At 34.4% G+C, this 20,074-nt stretch overlaps 1 protein-coding gene across 1 annotated transcript in view; it reads left to right on the forward strand.

Moving 5' to 3' along the window:
- USH2A (usherin) overlaps positions 1-20,074 on the forward strand; it is a 356,150-nt gene that overhangs the window by 62,015 nt on the left and 274,061 nt on the right. Inside the window, exons 13-15 of the mRNA XM_015857330.2 lie at positions 434-564; positions 10,515-10,710; positions 13,915-14,556. Of these exons, the coding sequence (XP_015712816.1) occupies positions 434-564; positions 10,515-10,710; positions 13,915-14,556 (969 nt within the window). The remainder of the gene's footprint in view (positions 1-433; positions 565-10,514; positions 10,711-13,914; positions 14,557-20,074) is intronic.

The following is a 20,074-nucleotide window of genomic DNA, read 5'->3' on the forward strand; positions in this document are numbered from 1 at the left end:
TCTTGGGTTTTGGTTTTTTTTTTTTGATTTTTTTTTTCCATCTATTTAGTATATTTTAGAATACTTATTTTTAAATATTGTCTTTTTTTGGCTTTGTCGAGTAAAGGAAAAGTTTTAGGTTTAGAAAGAAGCTTCAGGTTTATCAATATTTTTTCATAAAAAAAATGTATAGGCATTTGCATGGCACGGCTTTTATATAAGTGCGGTATTATATAACAGATGGAAGTTTAATGGAGTAAAACATAGTTTGTAACAGGTTCATTGTTTCATATGCTCTGGATCACTAAATTGGCAGGTAGAGATGAAAGGTGCATTAAAATGGACGTCCTGAAAATTATAGAATTCTCTCAAAGGAATAGAGTCTTTAATTTTGAATTATACAGCTAATTTTAATGAATTGGAAGCCATAATGCATAACCTTTCTTTCATGCAGGAAGGAACTGTGAGCTGTGCAAGGATTTCCATTACAGACAAGCAGGTGCGGATCTTTCAGCCATTGATGTTTGCAAGCCCTGTGACTGTTATGCAACAGGCACGAAAAACAAAAGCCTCTTGTGTGACAATGTAAGTAGCTTCAATGCAGAATAATGACGAAGCATTTTAAATTAGCAAGGCAGATAACAACAAGATTTTACAAAGTGTATTTAGATGGTAACTAGTTTATAACTGCTGTTCAGCCTCTTCAGAAAAAAAGTTGACTCAAACAAGAGGATGAAAGCCAAGAAAACTCAGAAAGCAATTTGAGGCATACAACCATAGAGATCTTCATCTGTATCAGAGACAGATATTAAAAAAAAGCATGATTGAAAAAACGAACTGAAAGATACAGTGGGAAAGATAGGGGAGACTATTGCTCAATAAAGCATCAGATAGCTGCTGCATTAGCTGCGGTGCAGGGAGAAATGATTAAAAGGCATTAAAGAGTAGATTAATAAAGCTAGGGACTAAAGGCTGAGATGAATTACATGAAATAGGAAGGCATCATTTAAGGAAGTGTTTCCAAATTTTACCTGTGGAAGATGGAATCAAAAGGAATAAGGACCCTACTCATGAAAATTGCCACACAACAATGCTAATTTTCAAGGAAATATGCCAAAACTGGGGCAGAATACGCTTTTACTGCATAATTTACCATTTTCTGCAGTTCATCAAGGTTTTTTCTGCAAAGTGGTAGTTATGTCATTAAGTTCCAAGATACAGAGTTTCAAAATTGATCCATAGAATCACAAAATAAGCTATTTCTGATAGAATGATTACTCATCAAATGTAGTTAGTATTATTAATATAGACAATTTAGAGGATTTGTGAAAGGCCTTTCTGTAACACTCCCATCTCAGTTATTTGTTCTGTCTTGAAAACTCTATCCCTGTTCTATTCACCAGTTTCATTCTGCTGTTGTTAGAAAGTACATGTTACAGTGTATAGCATTTCTCACTTGCATAAGATCTCAGTTCTCATACACCTGTATACTGTGTTAATTTACAGATTAGCGTGTAATGTCATTGGTATGTTAAAGTGCAGGCTAACGTAATAACAACTTAATGGTAAAGTTACAATGTTGATAGTAATGAGGATTTTAGAAGGGTGGTGTTGCAGAACATCCACTAGCAGAGCATTAGGCTCTTCTGCAGAGAAATCCTTGCTTGAGGCTGGTGGGTACAATAGAAAATTGCTACAGCATATAAAAATTTGCCTACTTCTGTGCTGGTTATTGGCATCTAATCAGTGCAGCAAAGATTCGCATTGGTTGCATCCTCATTGTGAACTTTTGGCACAAAGTATTTCAAACCATCAGAAAGTCCAAATGAATTATTTCAGGTGCCTAAGTTTTATGAGATCAAAAGAAGAATTGGCTGCCTTCTCTCATTCTCCCTAACTATTCACACATGAGAAAATTCTGCCAGAATACTGCTGATGTGATCATTCTTGTTCTGTATAGACAGCTAGAGATTAATTTCTTCTGGCCCTCACACCACAGTTCTTGACTCATTTTCCTGCACTGTTTTTTACCCAGACTGCTCTACAAATGCTTACATATTCAATCAGGCACAGCGATTTGTAGTCCTTTCATGATTCTGTTATAATGCGCCAAATATAATGGCATGAAAAAAACCCATTCTTTTCCAGGACATTTGTTTCTGGGCAGAGCTGAAAGTGATGCTATTACTTTTACTTGATTTTTGGAAATACCATTCGGGATTCAGTGAAATTTAGACATCTTTCTTCACTCAGGGTGTTTTTTGTTTGTTTCTTTTTTCTGCTTTTTAATTTAATTTATGCTTATAAATATGTATCATGTATTTATTGGTGCAGATAAGGTGTACTTTACTGCAGAGGATACTGGTCAGAATTGCACATGCCTAATTGCATCATCTCAATGTGATGACTACATTGTCTCATTGCAAGAACACATATTTTAAAGCATGAAGATGAACAAAATGTTAAGTTATTACTTTCACTGAAGGCTCAAATGGGATTCTAGTGCAACTAAGTCTGCTGTTGAACAGGCTTCAGATTTTGCTTTTCAATATACTCCCTAAATATTGCTACTTGGAATTTCTTTGTACATTTCCTTCAAATTTGAATGTATTTTATTTTAACACAGTAGATAATTTAGCTGCTATTTATGTATGCATACACATCTTAAACCAAGGCAGATTTTTTGTTATTTTTTTTTTGGAGTTGAAAATTTCTTTGTTCCCAAATTGGAGCATTACTGTGTTTTCTTTTTTCCACCTACATGTTTTTCAACCAGTTTATTGTGATTGAAAATAAATAAACAAACTAAAATGTATAAGAGAACATCAGGTAAAGCAGCTGTTAAGGGCATTTCTGTCAATAGATAGGCTGAGTGAAAAAGGGTGCAAATGTAAACTACACTTAGGGTCAGTGATCAGCTTGTGTTCATACTAGCTAATTGAGACCACAAGGAATCAAGTTATAAAACACTGTATGTATGAGTCTTGGATTTGCCTTTATGGAAGGGCTTAATAAGCTGAAGGAGAAGAATCCTTTTCTGTCAAATAATTTCTGCATGGTTTTATACCATAGAAATGCTGCTTTTCTGTGATATTTTGTAAAATGATTTGGGGGAGTTGGCCTGCAATGTTGTGGGTGGAGGAGAAAGCACTTCATTTTACATTTTGAGCAATTGTAATAGAAATCCGCTGACTTTTGAAAGTCATCTTAAGTGATGACAAGATGAGAGAGTAGGGGAGTAAAAAGGAACTTCATTATTGCTGCTTATTCAATTTTCAGTTTTCAAAGCTGACATACTGAGAATACTCACAGGTATTTGGTGGTCAGACTATTAACCTATCTGTGTGAACCAGTACACCTTACAGTTTCCATTTCTTAAAATGTAGAAAATGAACAGAAAATAAACTCTCAACCTTCTTGTTCCCCTCCTCCAACTTCCTGAGATGGCAGACTGTTATTGTGTGCTGGCATCCTTGCCAGATTTGTGTTGGAGTTAGAAGGAGTGGGAAGTGTATGGGAAGTGTATGAATCTATATTAAGAGGGCAGTATTTTGATATCAATACCAATCAATTGCAAAACCAGTAATGGCGGGATGAACAAAGAGAATGTAGTGCTGGACTAAACATACATATGGACCTGCAAATGTGAACATTAGGATATTTCCAGATGATGGAGGAAACATTCCTCTCTGTTGGTCAAGGGTAAATAATTGAAATGATTGTGCTTATGTCTATGGGGCCAAATATAGTATAATTATTAGACAAGGAGTAGTTTTACTCTAAAAAATGATAGGTAAGATTACATTTTAGTAAGAAATTTTTAACTATGAGGGTGGTGAATTTACTGTAACAGATGTTCCAGAGGAGCTGTAGATACCTCATCATTGGATGTGTTCAAGGCCAGGCTGGACAGGGCTTTAAGTAACCTGATCCTAGTGGAAGGCCACTGGAACTGGAGAATCTCTGAGATTCCTTCTAACCCAAGCCATACTGTAATTCTACCAAATCATGACTATACCAATCTCAGGTTTTTTTTGGGTCACGTGGCTACAAAACAGGAAGTTTCACTACAGTAAAATATTAAGCACCAGGTTGTGATTGACTTCACTAAATAAAAATCAAATCTTGTGGTGTTTTCTCCAGAACTGGAAAGATTTTCTCTTTATATATCGGGGTAGTGTGTTTCCTCTGTTACAGACAACAAAGATAAGTTTTTTGAAATTAGAGGTATATCCAAAGAGAGGAGATGGTTTTAATTTCCAGAAGGATTTGGATCAGCTGTGGGTTTTTTGTTCTTTTTTTTGGTTATTTCTTTTTTAGTGAATTCCATGTTATCATTTATGAATACATATGAACAACAAATCTTAAATAGTCAAAAGATATTTCTAATTCCATGATATGGGCACATTGAATATCTACCAAATGAGTGCTCTGGAAAAATTGTTTGTGCTGTAAGCAATAATTGAGACAACTATTTGCATTATATTGCCTGTTGTCTGTTTACACACTTGGTGACTTTGGTCCTTGTATCGATTTAGTAACTGGACATTGAGGATTCTTTGACAGTTTTGTTTTTTTTTAATTTTATTTTGTGATTCTAGATTGATGAGTTAGACTAAAATATCGCCCAGTTCAGGAATTGTATGACTACAGGCTAAAGCTGCATGAACTATTAGGTGCATGTAAAAGTCAGAAATCTCAAGTGGTCTGCTTCCCGATTAAGGACAATGATGTTATAACTGTGATTTGTGCAGGAGGAAATTGCTTGCATACTTTTTATAACCATTTACATTCAAGGATATGGGAGTAATGTGTATTTCATTCATAAATTATAAATGACACAAGGGATTATATGCTACCTCAGCATCAGTGATTTTTCTGTATCAAATAACAATTGTAATTATGAGGTCCCAAGACACACCGCCACTTGGTAGTAATGTTGTGCTGGACTCATTTTCATAGTGAGCAATCTAGACAGATTATATTTTATAAGTGGTTTAGTTCCAAGATGGCTGTGTTAAGAGACAAGTTATTTCCATCTTCTTACTCCTAGGGTCAGAGACAGACAGACCTGTCAGGCATAAGCAACAGGAGAACAGATTGCTTTATGCTCTTGTATAAGCAGTGTAATTAAAATCTATCTGTTTAAATGACTGGTAGCATTTGAATTTGCGGAGGGGTTGTGGAGAGGGTAAAGTTCAGTTATATCTCCAGTGCCCAACCAGTGAAATCCTGATTAACAAACTCTTTAAATATTAATTGCTACCAGTATTATCAATGATACTTTTGTTTCTAGAGTAAGCTGATTTTACAGGTATTACAAAAATTAAATAAAATCAAAACAGTTTTGCTTCATAAGCCAGTTTAATACTGATGTGGTTATGGAAATGGTTTCTTCTACATGATTTGATGTAGGTTTTTGTGGTATATGTATAGCCTGTGGCACACCTATTTCTGTACCATTATAAACATCCCCATTTATACATTTTTTCTAACCATATCTATTACCAAGCATTTCACAGTGCTTCTGGATTGTTTTAGTGCTGCTGTCTTTACAGAGAAATACAAGATTTGTTTCTTCATTTTCTTTCCTCTGAAACTTCACCTAGCTATTTGAAACATGTGCGGTAGGATAAAAATCTGTGTAATATAGGATGCATTAGAGTGCCAGGTTTTCACTGCCTGATATTCGTATCCACTTATAATGCCATGCTTAGAGAGCAAAGTTATATTGAAATTACAAAATCGTATTAGTTACTTTGTATTTTGAAAGCTGAACTTAAACAGCTATCTCAAATTTTTCTTTGTGTGTGTGTGTATATATTGTCTTGGCTGTAGGTTCTCTTTCTGCTTATTCTTTTTCTTCTGGACACTTAGAAATCAGTATTAAGGAAGAGCGTTGGTGAACTTTTCTCCTCATGCTTTAATCTGGTGCGTAGAAATCTATCTTCAGATCTATTAAGATATACTCTACAATAGCTTGACACTTTAAAGTATGCTGAAAATATTGGTGGTTTTTTTTTTGGTTTTTTTGGTTTTTTTTTTTTTTTGCTGCTCTTAGCACTCTGTGATCTGTATGTTTCACTTGTTGCATCAGGAAAAGGCTGCTATCTGGTTACTTTTAGACTGTGGTTTATGCAGCTATAAGCACTGAAATGAGACTTTGACCTAGCACATTATGCTCTCTGCTGTTTATCAGTAATATGAGTAATTTATAGTTTTGGGACTACCTGAGACAGGAATTTCATCTGAGTTGTCATATTTGATCTTCACCTATGGAGTTCATTTAACTCATTTCTAAATACATTTCAAACTGTGTATGTTTCAGTGCATGGACTGTGTATAGAACATGATCTTTTCCATTCTTTATACGTGTCTTTCTTCAGGTGTTCTCTCTATTGACGGTTTAATAGACATCTATCCCTGCATCTTAGTCATCTCTTGCTGAACCAAGAAGTCTATTTTAGTCTCTCTGCATTCATATCTTTGCTTGTTTTACTTTGCTATCTAACACTTTCATTTTAGGGTGAGTGACCAGAGATACACACATTATTGAAGATGTAACACACAATGGATTCTAGTGACAGAATAACATTTTTCGTATAATTCTGTTGTTTTACTCATAATTCCAGCATACCTTTTTTAAATTGTCTCAGAGATTTGATGCATTTTTAGGGAGAACCAAGGAGCAATAACAGCTTCTTTCTTGGGTGATAACAGCTAATTTTGGAATTATCATTACAGGTATGTAGTCAGCATTGCTTTACCTCAGATGTTACTTTTACAATTCTTGATGTAGAAGTTAATCTGACTTTTTGATCTTCCATTTGATTCAGTATATGCAGTATTTCCAGATGTTACTGACAAAAAGAAATATCATAGAATCATGAGACATGATTAATCTTTGCTAAAAATGTACAATTTTTTTTTCCAATACATCAAACCTGTGATTTCATGTCCACTAATTTGCTATTTGAAGAGAAACGTCTGAGTCTGTAGCCCTCATAAGCTTTCTTACAGCCATTTTAGTAGATTAATTTAACTGTTATCATTTTATTCCTCTTTTACCGAGGTTGATTTCAATATTTAATAACTCAGTAATTTTATATTGAGTTCATTTAGAACTCTTGACTTTTTGAGGTCAGTTTTCAACATATCGGATTTTGCTTACATCTTTTCCTTCTGACATTTCAGTTTGAAAACAGTCCAGAAAACTGTTCCTAATGTTATGGCCCTTACATTGTAAACAGCTCTGAAATGATTTTCCTTTTTTTGCCTTCTCTGTTGTGTGTGCATCTTCCCTAAAAGCTGTGCAGAATGATGGAAAAATTAGTTGGTCATCTGCATCAACTCCAAGTAGGATTATTGTCAACAATGAGTCCAACCAGTCATGTTTTTATCTGCATGAGTCTTGAATATCTCTGGGCAATCTGTTACTGATTCTGCCCTTTTTTTACATAGGAAAGTTTCTGATGTTCAATCTGAATACACTTATTCTTTATTCTTTACTGACTTCCCTTTTTTTCTTCTGACTTTTGAAAAATACTACTATTCTTTTGTACCCTAACTATATTGCTCATAAGAAGCTGTGCTTTTTTCCCTTTTTTATTTCTTCTTTTTGTTTTTAAAATTTGGTTATGATTATCTTTTTAGTTAATTTTTCTTGTTGTGATTTAAATTCCTCTTTTGAAAAGATTCAGTTTTGCTTCTAATGCTTTCCTCAGCAGGGTAGATTCTTGAATCATTTTTAAGTCTTTCTTGATATGGATTATGTGTTTAAACTGAATGATAGCAAAAATATCTTTATATACTGATGCAAGTGCATAAGCTGAGGATGCTGTGATCACTAATACAAAATGACTCTTTTATACTTATTCATTAAATTAGGGTATTTTTTTTCTTTCATTTAGTTGCTCAGAGTAAACTCAGAGTTGCTTTTCACTTGAAAGTTCTCTGGCTCAGAGATGAATGAATTGGTCTCAGAAAATAAATTAAATTTCTAGATCAAATCCAATCTGAAAAAAATAACTTGAAAATCCTTGTTGCTGGTTTTCTTTCAACTGTAGTGGCTTCTCTTAACATTTCATTTTTGTATATGCTGTTTTCTTCCCTTTTGCTTAGAAAATACCATTTTCTTACCTTTTTAGTCTATTCCTCTTGCTGGAAAATGTGACTGATACATCAGTGGACATCTACCATAAAAACGTTTAGAAGAGGTTTTACTGGACTACAGTATCTTTTTAAGAGGATGTGGTAGCAACTCATGCTTCTCTGTAGCATTCATTCAGTGTTTTTTGCATTGAAAACTTCCAATTAATGTTGAATTACTCTATTTTATCTTTTGTTAATAAAGCTAAGGACTTAATTGTATACTGGAGAGCATGGTTAAACCATTTATTTCAAGTGGAAATTCTGAGTAGCTTCACCCCAGCACCACAGAAATCTTGTTTCAACTTGCCTAGCTGATAGTTTTAAAATAAAAACAGCAGTTTAACCAGGTTTTGGTCTGGTATCTATTTAAAAGCGTTAACCCAGCTTGACCATAATACACATGCTTTCAGTCTATCCTGAAGCTAAACTGGAGAGGAGGTAACTCATTTCTTTTAGTCATTTGGACAACTTTATGAAAGAAAAAAGCATTTTACACCTAAGTAATTTACAGTATCATCTCTTTTTCTTGTGTGATGCAGATATAATCCTAATTTACTTAACTATTATGATATATGCTATATGATATTCCCTGCTATACTAACTGCTAAATTCAGACAGTCCTGAAAAGCAGAAGAGTCATGCTCTGACACTGATACAGCCTGCAGAATACAAAGCTGAAATGACTCTTATAGAATTTTAGAATGAAGGCTTTCTTTGAAGAAAGGTCAAGAAATGGAACTCACCTACAGAATAGGATTTCCCAGACTTTCTCATATCCCAATTACTGTCCTGTAGTTGGCTACATGTAACCCTGTATAACTATGTGTAATCGTGCAGGCAGCTGCAAAACTTGCAAGTATAACTCACTGGTGTTGCAAATTGGAAACAGGAAAGGTAGTGGAATGGGTAATTTATGCATCATGACGTTTGTGGAGTGCTTGATTCTTAAAAGCTTGAATTCAGTTTAATGTGTCATGTTGAGTTAGTTGCCCATGAGCAAAAACCCCTTCATAAAGAGCTTTTGTCTTTTTCTTACGTTTTTATTGAGAACAGTGTGACATTCTTAGGCAAGCGATGATACAATTTATACATAGCATGTAAATTACCAGTGAAGAAATCTGGGGAACCTGTACTCGTAGTTAGTTGATCAAGAATTCTCTCCAATTTACGAAAGGCTTCTCAGCCTCAAATACTGTGGTGTTGTACTAGGAATTACAAATGTGAATGGCTTGTATTTAATTTCTGTCACAGTGTGACACACACACACACACACACACACACACAAAAAGCAGATTTCCTTTCAGTTGCAAAAAATTGATAGATTTGATTTCTTCATGCTTATATTAATTTAAAACAAGTGAAACAGGTGAAGAAAAGTATTCTTTTTCAACTTTAGTGCATTCTTTCTCCTAGGAAGCACTCAAACACTGTCCATGCCCTGCTCTCTTTTCAGTTTTGCATTCAGATCTGAAAATTCTTTCCTTATTTTGTAATGGCTTTTGATTTAAAGCGTTCCTTTTATTTATTTATTTATTTTCTTAATGTTCCTTGGATATTGATCCTATTTAATTTTGCCTAAACTCACACTTGTCTATTAGTTTGACTCCCTGCCGTCATCTCTGTTGTGTATTGTCTGGTGCCTTCTTTTCCCTGTTTCTTTGCCATGATCTTTTCCTTGTGGAAGTTTGTCCATCATATGAGAAAGTGATGAATGTAGCAGTTGGTTTCTTTTAGGTTTTCAGAGTTTTGAAATTAGCTTTTCAGATTCCCTTAAATCTCCCAGTTTACAGCTCAGGCATAATAAAGGATGCCTCAGATCCTTCCAAGTAGTTATTCTGTCCATTTAGGGAACAGGAGAGGACCACCCCTGCACTGAAATAGAGTACTAGGATCCCAGTTTACATCCTTTTGTAAAGTAGGAGTAGAGAAGAAATCATTCAGTTTCCTTTATTCTCATTTAGCTACCATTTTCACTGAAATAAGAAGATAATGATAAATGAATATCTTTACCTTTTAACGTAATACAATATATTGTATCAACTGATTCAAAAAACTGCTGTTGGTTTCAATTGAAGTCATCATTTACACAAAACTTCTTTGTATTTAGTCTTTCAAGTCAAGGTGTTAAATAGCGCTGCACTGTTTACTCAGTTCCTTTTTTCCTTCTGTTTAATTCCAGTTAAAAAGGAATTATTACATTGATTCTCTTTTTTTTTCCTTTATTTTTTTCTCAGAACAAGTTAAAAAAATTTGTGTTACACAGGCTTATTTTTTTCTGTTCCATTTAAAGTTTTCTCCTCCCTGACTCCCATTCTTGTAGCTAATGAGTGTGTCATCTAAAAATAGATATGTTCATCATTCTATAATATTTTGTATCTTTCTAGATTGGAGGCCAGTGTAATTGTAAGAGACATGTGTCTGGCAGACAATGCAATCAGTGCCAGGAAGGATTCTACAATCTACAACAGTCAAACCCTGATGGCTGCAGTCCTTGTAACTGTAATACCTCTGGGACAGTCAATGGAGATATTACCTGTCACCAAAATTCAGGCCAGTGCAAGTGCAAAGCAAATGTTATTGGTATGTGTAATGCAAGAGTTTGGAGCCATTTTTCTTGTTATCTCTGGAAGTAGAAAACATTTGATTTCTAAATGAAAAGTGCAGTAAACTTCTTTGTTGGAGGTAGATTTTAAGAATGAATAAAATTAACTGTTGGAAAATTATCAATTTAATAATTCTACTAAATTGAAGTTCAGTTTAATCAACCCTTTAGAAGTTTCTTTATGGTATAGCTGCAATAGCTTACATAGCTCCATACTAATAAGGAACAGAAATAATGTAATTTGCTTACTGCATAGATGTTTCTTTTAGGAAATTAACACTTTTTCAAAATGTTTTATACTTAATGAGTTCTAAGCAAATCATTTCCATGCTAGTTTTCTTAATATAGCAAAATAAATGGATTTTTTTTTTTCCTGAAAATATTCAGTGCTACGGGGTCCTTTGTGATAAATCTATCCATTTTTTTCTATTATATTTCTTTGAACTGTTCCTATGAAATGCAAAATAAGTCAACATAATTCCACAGATCATGTACATAGCTAGGGTTAGTTATCAAGGGCCACATAATTTTAATTTTGTAATTCAATGCCAAGCTGATTATAATAAACTGCTACCTTCTGTGTTATTTATCATTTTTTTTACAAGACGTGCTTTTTTGTTTGTTACTCCCACAGGTATTTTTCAGAAATTAGATTTGATTATAGCAATTTATTACTTCCAGCATATTTGAGGCGAGCCACAGCCACATAAGGACAAAATTTATCAAGTGCCCAAAATACACAGTATATATAATACACTTTGAAATGTTGATGTATGGGAATATTATGCAAGGAGAATTTCCTGATAAAGTGAGCCTTGCATGGTAACTGTACATGTCTCAGGCTATACATGTCTCAAGCGGGGGGAAAAAAAAAAAGAAAAAAAAAAAGAAAAAGAAAGAAAGAGAAGAAATAACTCTTTTTTGCTGCTTTATTATTAACGCAATTAGTAATGTACTCTTTTCATAATTAACCATGGTTGTAGGTCGTTTTACAAATGTTCAGGTTCCTATCAATTTACAAATCACTGCTTTATCAAAAGTGACTTATTTGCAAAACTGTGAACATTTCTTTGTCTCTCTTTATTCTGATTGTGGCTGGAATTTCCAAAAGGAAATACAAAACAACAGCAAATAAGGAAAACAAACAAGCATAAATTCGAACTATTTCTATCCTCTTTCTGTGGATATCGTACCTATGCTTTCCATATGATAAAGAGGATGCTAAGAGTCAAAAATAACCTCTGTGACCTCTTCTGTGCATAGTTCAGGATGTTCTTAATTATTTCTTCATACATTTTATGTTTAGCGTAGGTCTTCCTCTGTGTCTCTGAGAACCTTTTTAACTCTGTGGAAGTTCAGCGCACGAGACATGCCTGCATTCTTACGTATTTCATTGCCTACATATTTAAAATATTTTCTCTCTTTAGTGGAAACAATATTTTATTTTATTTCCACTAAAATACAACACACACACACAAAATGCTTAAATCCCTGCTTTCTGCAAAAGTATCTGTAAATAAGATAGGAGTCTTTTGTTACAAATATTTGACTGTTAACAGGATAAAGACATAATTCTTTCCAGAATGATTCCCATTTTGTTTTCCAAATCAACTGTAAGTAGGCTTGTAGGTATAGGCACATGTGCAGTAAACTTTAACAAAGAAAGCTTCCCTCTCTGGGTTTGTAAATTGTTTTTTAGAGCAATCAGTCTATTGCCCTTTTATCTATTTAAACAAACACGATAACAGAAAAATGCAACTGTGGGTGATGGTGTTATGAAACATGAACTGTTAGAGTTAACACAACTGTTAAATCTTACTAATGATTCTATCACCAGTAAAATACATTAGCACCAATAATTTTATTAAAGTAGGTCATTCATCTAGAATAAAAAGGTAGAAGAATGTGAATTAAATGCCAAGCGTGCTAACTCCCCTGTACTTGTTAACATTGAATGTGATGCCCTGTAGGCCTTCCTCAGTATCGTTAGGAATAGATTACCTGTCAGGAATATGTATGGCATATTCAAATAAGCACTGCACATATTTTTAAAACTGATATGATATGAATCCATGTAGACCAATTTTAATAGTTCAAAATGAGTCATAATTCTTGTTAACAATACAGTTATTTTTAAAATTTGCAGCAATAGTGGTCCTTTTTTATTTTCCTTATTGAAATTAAATGATATGCCTTAGGTGAGTCATTCATCACTGCTAAAGGAACTTGCCTTCTGTTGGAGTTTTTTGAGTTTTTATCCATATGTAGAATGTATTTCCTACCATATTTTATTTTTATGTAGATATTATATACTAAATGCATGTTTGTTTTTTTTTTTATTTTTAAGTAATAATATCTTGCTAGAAGACTGTATTGTTTTTTTTTTTCTAGATGCAAAAATTAAGTGATGGCTTCACAGTGAAGGATTTTCCCACTGCAAGGGAAAATACATAACTGAATTTGCATTTTTCATATAATAATCTAGTTTGCTTTCTTGTAATGTACATTTTATAAACTAAAATACAAATGCTATCCCTTGGGGCAGAGATAAAGCAAGCAATGACTTTGAAAACAGAGCTAATAAAACTACAGGATGAAGTGTGAAGGAAACAATTTAGAATTGAATGTACCGTAGGAGTTAACTAAATCATACATTTAGATAAAAATATTTCATTTTGGATTATGGAAAACATTTCCTGCTTACAGTAAAATTTTTTTTTCAGCTGGCTTTCAGCTAACAATAAACACAAACATAAATGTAATCATTGTACAACCGCAGTATGGTGTTAAGTAAATCATTGTAATTAACACTGTGTTTTCCTTAAGTATATTTAACATCTTCAATGTAGTCTGTAAATCTATTATCAGAACTGACTGAGAACCCAGTGCAATTTCCTATATATCACATTTCTAAATAGCAGGGAAAATGGTTCACATAAGCATTTAACATGCTACAGGTGCTCTTCCTGGGAACAAAAGTGATTTAGTTTTTTTTTTTTTGTCTTACAAATACTACAAGGAATCTCTAGTAGAAGTATCTTAAATTGTATTGAGAAACCAACAGAAATGCATTAATTCTGGAAGAGCTGGAAAAATAAACAGGTTTTGGAGATACCACTGCACTTCAAGTAATTTATGCAGCCCTTTTGTTCTTGCTTGTTAACACTTTTTTCTCTTTCCAGGTCCTAAGTGTGATAGTTGCAATTTTGGTTTTAAAGCTCTCAGATATTCTAATGAAGACGGATGTGAGCCTTGTCGGTGCAACAGCCACGGCTCAGCGAACCAATTCTGCAACCCTCTCACTGGGCAGTGCAATTGTAAAGAACAAGTAAAAGGACTTCTCTGTGACACCTGCGTGGACAACTTTTATGGGCTGGATGCAACTGGCTGTAAGGCTTGTGAATGTAGCGTTGCAGGGTCGCTTTCTGGAACTGTGTGTGATGCAAGGACAGGGCAATGTGCATGCAAACCAAATATTGGAGGAAGACAATGCAATGAATGCCTAGATGGCTACCACAGAATACAAGTAAATCATTCCTTTGTTTGTCTGCCATGTGATTGTGATAAGGCAGGTACAGTAAATGGCTCTCTGCTTTGTGACAAATCAACAGGACAGTGTCCTTGCAAAGCTGGTGTAATTGGCCTTCAGTGCAATCAGTGCATGCTTCACACATACAACCTCAGCGTGAGAAACCTCCTTGGTTGCCAGCGTTGTGACTGTGATGCTAAGGGTACATTAGCAGGAACAGTTTGTGACCATGTTTCTGGACAGTGTGTTTGCCTGCCTCATCGTCAGGGGAGAAGGTGCAATGAGTGTAAACCAGGTAAGGAAATTGGAAGAAAATCTATCTGATGTAGGCAGTTTGTGTCACATACTGTCATAGTGCCTGCAAAGCATTAGCATTGGTATTAAATACTTATTCTATTGTTAGAGACTGTATAATTTGTTATTACTGTAGTTTAAATATGTCCAAAACATGTTGTTTTGATACTCAAAATCTATCCAATACTTTATGATCTATTCACTAAAGAAGTCAGTGTAAGAGGTATATTTTGCGTTGTTTAATGACCTGCAACTATCTTCATTTAAAAAAAAAAAGAAAAAAAAAAAAAAAGAATAAAAGGAAAAAAAAAAAAAAAAAGAGAGAAAGGCAGAATGCAAGGTTTTCCCAAAGGGTACTTTGTGCATAAACCTGAGCATGGTAGAGAGGACCTCCAGGATTCAGATACAGAGATTTTTGGTTGAACTCAGATGTTGCTGGCAAGCCATAGAATCACAGAGTAACCTGAATAGGAAGGGACCTTGAAGACCACCCAGTTCCAACCTCCTACTATGGTAAGGGCTGCCACCCAACACAGCAGGCTGCCCAGGGCCTCATCCAGCCTGCCATTGAATGCCTTCAGGAATGGGGCATCCACATCTCTGGGCAGCTGTGCCAGGGCCTCGCCACACATTGAGTAAATTTCCTTCTGAAGTCTACTTTCAATCTCTTTCTCTTAGTTTGAAATCATTCCCTCTTGTCCTATCACTATCAAGTCACATAAAAAGTTAATCTGCCACCTGCTTGTAAGATCACTTTAAGTAGTGGAAGGATGTAATTAAGTCTCCCCAGAGCATTCTCTTATCCAGCCCAGCTCCCTCAACTTTTCTTTGTAGAAGAGGTACTCCAACCCTCTTGTAACCTTCATTGCCTCTTCTTGACCTGCTTCAATAGCTCCATATCTTTATTGGGCTGGCAACTCAGGCTTGGATACAGTACTCTAGATGAGATCTCACAAGGATAAAGTGAGGTAGAGTAGGAAAATCACCTCCCTCTCCCTTCCTGGCCATCTCTCTTCTGTTGCAAACCCGGATACCATTGGCCTTCTGGGCTACATTTCTACATTGTTAGCTCTGTCATGGTTTTCAATCTGCCAGAAATTCATACAGGGAGGCAAATATGCTTCCCTGCCTTGTTCTATTGAGGCTGTGCTGGTTCAAGCAGGGATGTTTGCAGTTTCTCTCTGTGAATAGTTGATGCTACAGCATCAATTCGAGGCTTCATACTGTATTACTGTAAACAGAGTCCGAATGTTTATTATATGTGGGTAGTTCTGCAGTTACAACTTAATGTTTTTGTTTTAAATAGTTGCTGGGTAAGGTAAAACTATGGGTAATATTAGCTACAGGTAATAATATTAAACAGATTTAGTTCATGTTAAATACATATGCAATTTATTAAAACAGCAGGTCACATTAAAAGGTACGTTATAGCTCCATTGATTTTAATATGCCACTCAATAATTTGAACAGAGGTTAAAAAAGCTGCTTAACCTCCATTAAGTATTTTTGAAAATATTTAAAATTAAAGTATTTTAGGTACATATACTAATAAATAAGGCACTGTTCTGTTTTTCTTAGTTCTTCTTCCAGAGCTATTTGACCTACTAACCCTCTACAGCAGCCACTTAATCAGAGATCAGCAGAGGAGTGATGTCAAGGCTTCCTGAGTCAGTGACCGCCCTTGTCCTTGAAAAAAAAAGGCCAGGGTTTATGCAGAGCTAAATGGTTTAATTTATACCATTTAATTGATAGTGTGAACAGACTGGTTTGTGGAAAATCCTATGTGGCACTCAAAGGAATACTTCCACAACAGCTCTTGTTTAAAAAGAAAAGAAAGAAAAGAAAAAACTTGCTGTGAGAACCATATTTAAAATAGCTAGGAAACAAGTGCAAATGTGAACATGATGAACATTGAGCTTTCTTATTTAGGTGGAAGTTTAAGTCCTTAATACTGCTACTTTTACTGTATCTCAGTGGACTGTGGTATTTTCACTAACATTTAAATGTTGATCTCAGTCTGAGCTGATTTAGAGATTTACTGTATATAGATTTTATATAAATTCTTTGTTTATGTATTCCAAATGAACTATACATAAGGCAGGATTGATTGTGTCTGGGAACTTGTGACATGGAGGTGAATTAATATTGTTTACTGCTGGCAGCAAGCTAGAAGCAAAAAGATGGGCAACAAAAACCAACAAAAACCAAAACGATAAACAGAACAAGAATTTGTAGAAATTCAGATTATACTAGTGGGTCATTCACAGCAGCTCTTGGTGAATCACAACTGGAAAAAAGATAAAATGCAACAGCAAACAGTAAAATGTAGTAGTGCAAAAGTGTAACTAAATAGAAGAAGTACAAATTTGTCCAACATGATTCACATCATAGAAGTATGAAGTCTTGAAAAAATGACTCCCATTTGTTTTATAAAGAACTTGCAATAGCCTTCTATTATGTAAATTATATACATGTAACTACATGGAGAAATTTATTTATTTAATTAGATATGGCAAATTCTTCTCTTGATAGTACCAGTATTCAGTTGTAGAAGTATGGAAGAAAGTATGGAAACTTCCTTGGATTTGCCTTAAAAAGGTGATAAGAAAGAGTCAACATATAGTTAAAAGCATCCCAGTAATTAGTGAAAACTTGCATCCCTAAAGCATCTAAAGCATGCTGAGGACTTTTTAGGCTGTTGGGACATTTTAATGTTGTGACCTGAGCTTTTTAGTGGAATACAGCTTTTGCCTTTTCTTTTTTTAAAAAAAATATTTATTTATTTATCTATCTATCTATTTATTTATTTATTTATTTTAGCTGCTCTTGTGTATTTATATCTCTTGTACAGTTAATCTTATTTAAAGTAACTTTAAAAGCAGGGATTCCTCATTGTATCACATCTTCTGTATACTTTAACAAAAACTGAGAGGTTTCCAGAAGTTACTGAAATCTTAATGCAAGAAGTGTTGTGGTCAGAGACAAACTGAAAGCAAATATAACTTCACAAAATCATTTTACTATGAGAATTTCCTTTTTTGCAAAACTGTTTCCAAAGCATTCAGCAAGGTGCAGCATCTGTTTTGCTGTATTCATGACCTGCTGTCTTGCATTGTATTCTCACAAAAGTAATTCTTGGTAGATTTCTGTATGTTTGCATGTGTGTTTCAACTAGTGGCTCAAAAGAGAGTAAAAAATGATTCTAACAGGGAACTGAACAACAGAAAAGCAGTTTTACCTTATCTACAAACTTGTTTTTGAGATGTCTGAGACTGCAGTAGAAGAAATGTGATCTTTCTAAATCCCAAACAGGAGTGAATGGTTTGCCCTGCCTTATTCCACATCTGTGGCTCCATGCTAATTGGGATTTGTTCCATGCAAATCCTATCTAACGCAGATCACATATCTTGGACCTGTGTTGTATAAATTTGTGAAGCTTTCTGTACAAATTGCCTCTCTTGAAGTGACCAAGTTGTCACTGTTGCTAACTACATTTTGCAGCACAAACTGTGATTAAGAAATGAGTGCTACTGCCATAGTTGATAAGCATGTAAATGTGCTAAGTAATTTTTCAGGTGTTTCTTTCTCATGAGATATACAGCAGAAGAAGTAATATGACTATGATTAAAAAAGGAAGATGAATACTTTGCTATGACTTTCATTCTTCCTTTTGAAGTGTCTTTGATTGACAAATGTGATCAGTTATGGTTGAATTGGAAAAAAATCTGACAAAGAATAAGCGTAATACTAGCTATATACTTAGATCTTGTAGAGATTTGCAGAGGCTGCCTTAAAATTGGAAATTGGCTCTTTTATACAACAGTGGATCCTCCATAAAGCAACTTTTATGAGCCCTTCTAACCTTGCTGTAAATTAAGATTGCATTAAGTTATTTCTTACTCCTTCCTGTCAAATGATAGAAGGTGGAAGTAAATAATAATAATAATAGTTATGACAACCGGTATGAATTTGTTATCCTCTCTTACCTTTTTCTATGCATTAATTGTGGTAATTAATTTACCTATAAATATCATGAGAGGTAGAGACTTGTTTTCTCATCCTCACTTTTACTTTAAAAAAATCATTTATTAATTGCTACTTTCAAATTTTTAATAGACCAGGAAACTTGGTTAGACTTTCTGAGTATCTGTAGAAGATTATCATAATAAAAACATTGTACCAAAGTCTTTACTCCTCTACAGTGGTATGGCTATTATGACATAAGGGTAGAAATTAGGGCCAGGCTGTTTAATGTTAGTATACAGATTGTTTGAAATTTTTCTTTCTGCTGTGACAGAAGCAACATGCACTAGAGCCATCAGTCCTGCTCAGATGAAATTAATTTCCATAGTAGGTGTGGCTTATTTATTCACTATGATCTTTGCTTAAGCATTAATTTTATGCAAAATTTCTTGTGGACAAGAATCTGTTTCAGTTTGTATGCTTATCGTTTACTGCAGCTGTAAACCGGGTTCTGAAGAAGCACTTTGACCTTCTGCTGGAGTCCAGGCTTAACTTGTTTCCTATCTTCCTGTTTTGTTCTCGGAGTGGAGTTGTTCATTGTGCTCAAGAGTGACATTGCTGGGAAATGGTCTTTCCTTATTTATGCACAGGATGAATACTATACTGTGCAGACAACTGCAGTATGAGATAATACATGCTGCCTCACTAATAACTTCAAGCTATTCAGTCTCTACGGTGGCTCACTTCAGGGCCTCTCTGGAATAAAGTGCCAACAGCATGTTTTTTTTATGATGCGAATGTATGTTAACTGGAGACTGATATCACTTCAGTGTCCACTTGAGATTTATCTCACTGAGGATCAGAGGCTAAACTTGAACAAAGATCTGAGCACTAAAATTCTAATGTTTTCAATTTGTTTAGTTCTTCTGCTATTTGGAGATGAGCTCACAGTGCAACACCACCATGAAGTCAGAGAATACCACCCTAGGGGTGTATATATGAAGCAATCTCATGTAAGAGAAAATAAATAATAAGGCCGTAAGCAATATGAGATTTTACAATACAATTTTGGGCCCCTTGTTATAAAACAAGGCATCAGAAAGTTATTGGACACTGAAAAAGATTTGGTAACTGAGAATATGACTGAGAAGAAATTGATTAAACTTCATCTGTAGATGGGGAAGTCTTTGCAATTGCTAGGACCACTGCTTGAAGATTGCTACTCACTGCTAATGTGTGCTATTAAGACTGTATCATCATCATTTGCTGAACTCATATGCATTGCTATATTTTAATCAACTGTAATACTCCAAAAGAAACATCAAAGCAGTTTGAAAAACTCAGTGATATCAATATTAATAATCATGTAAGAAAAGAAAATAATTTTGGCGAAATGCATAATTTTACTTCTTACTTGTATTTGATTATTTGAATTGTCTTCTGATGTGGCATATAGGAAAAAAAAACTTAGTAAGAATGGAATGAGTTCATAGAGAAATAGATTAGACAAGTGGTACATTATCACTATGAATTGTGCTAAAAAATCACTTGTAATT

The sequence above is a fragment of the Coturnix japonica genome, chromosome 3 (genome assembly GCF_001577835.2).
Source record: "Coturnix japonica isolate 7356 chromosome 3, Coturnix japonica 2.1, whole genome shotgun sequence".
Taxonomy (NCBI): Eukaryota; Metazoa; Chordata; class Aves; order Galliformes; family Phasianidae; genus Coturnix; species Coturnix japonica.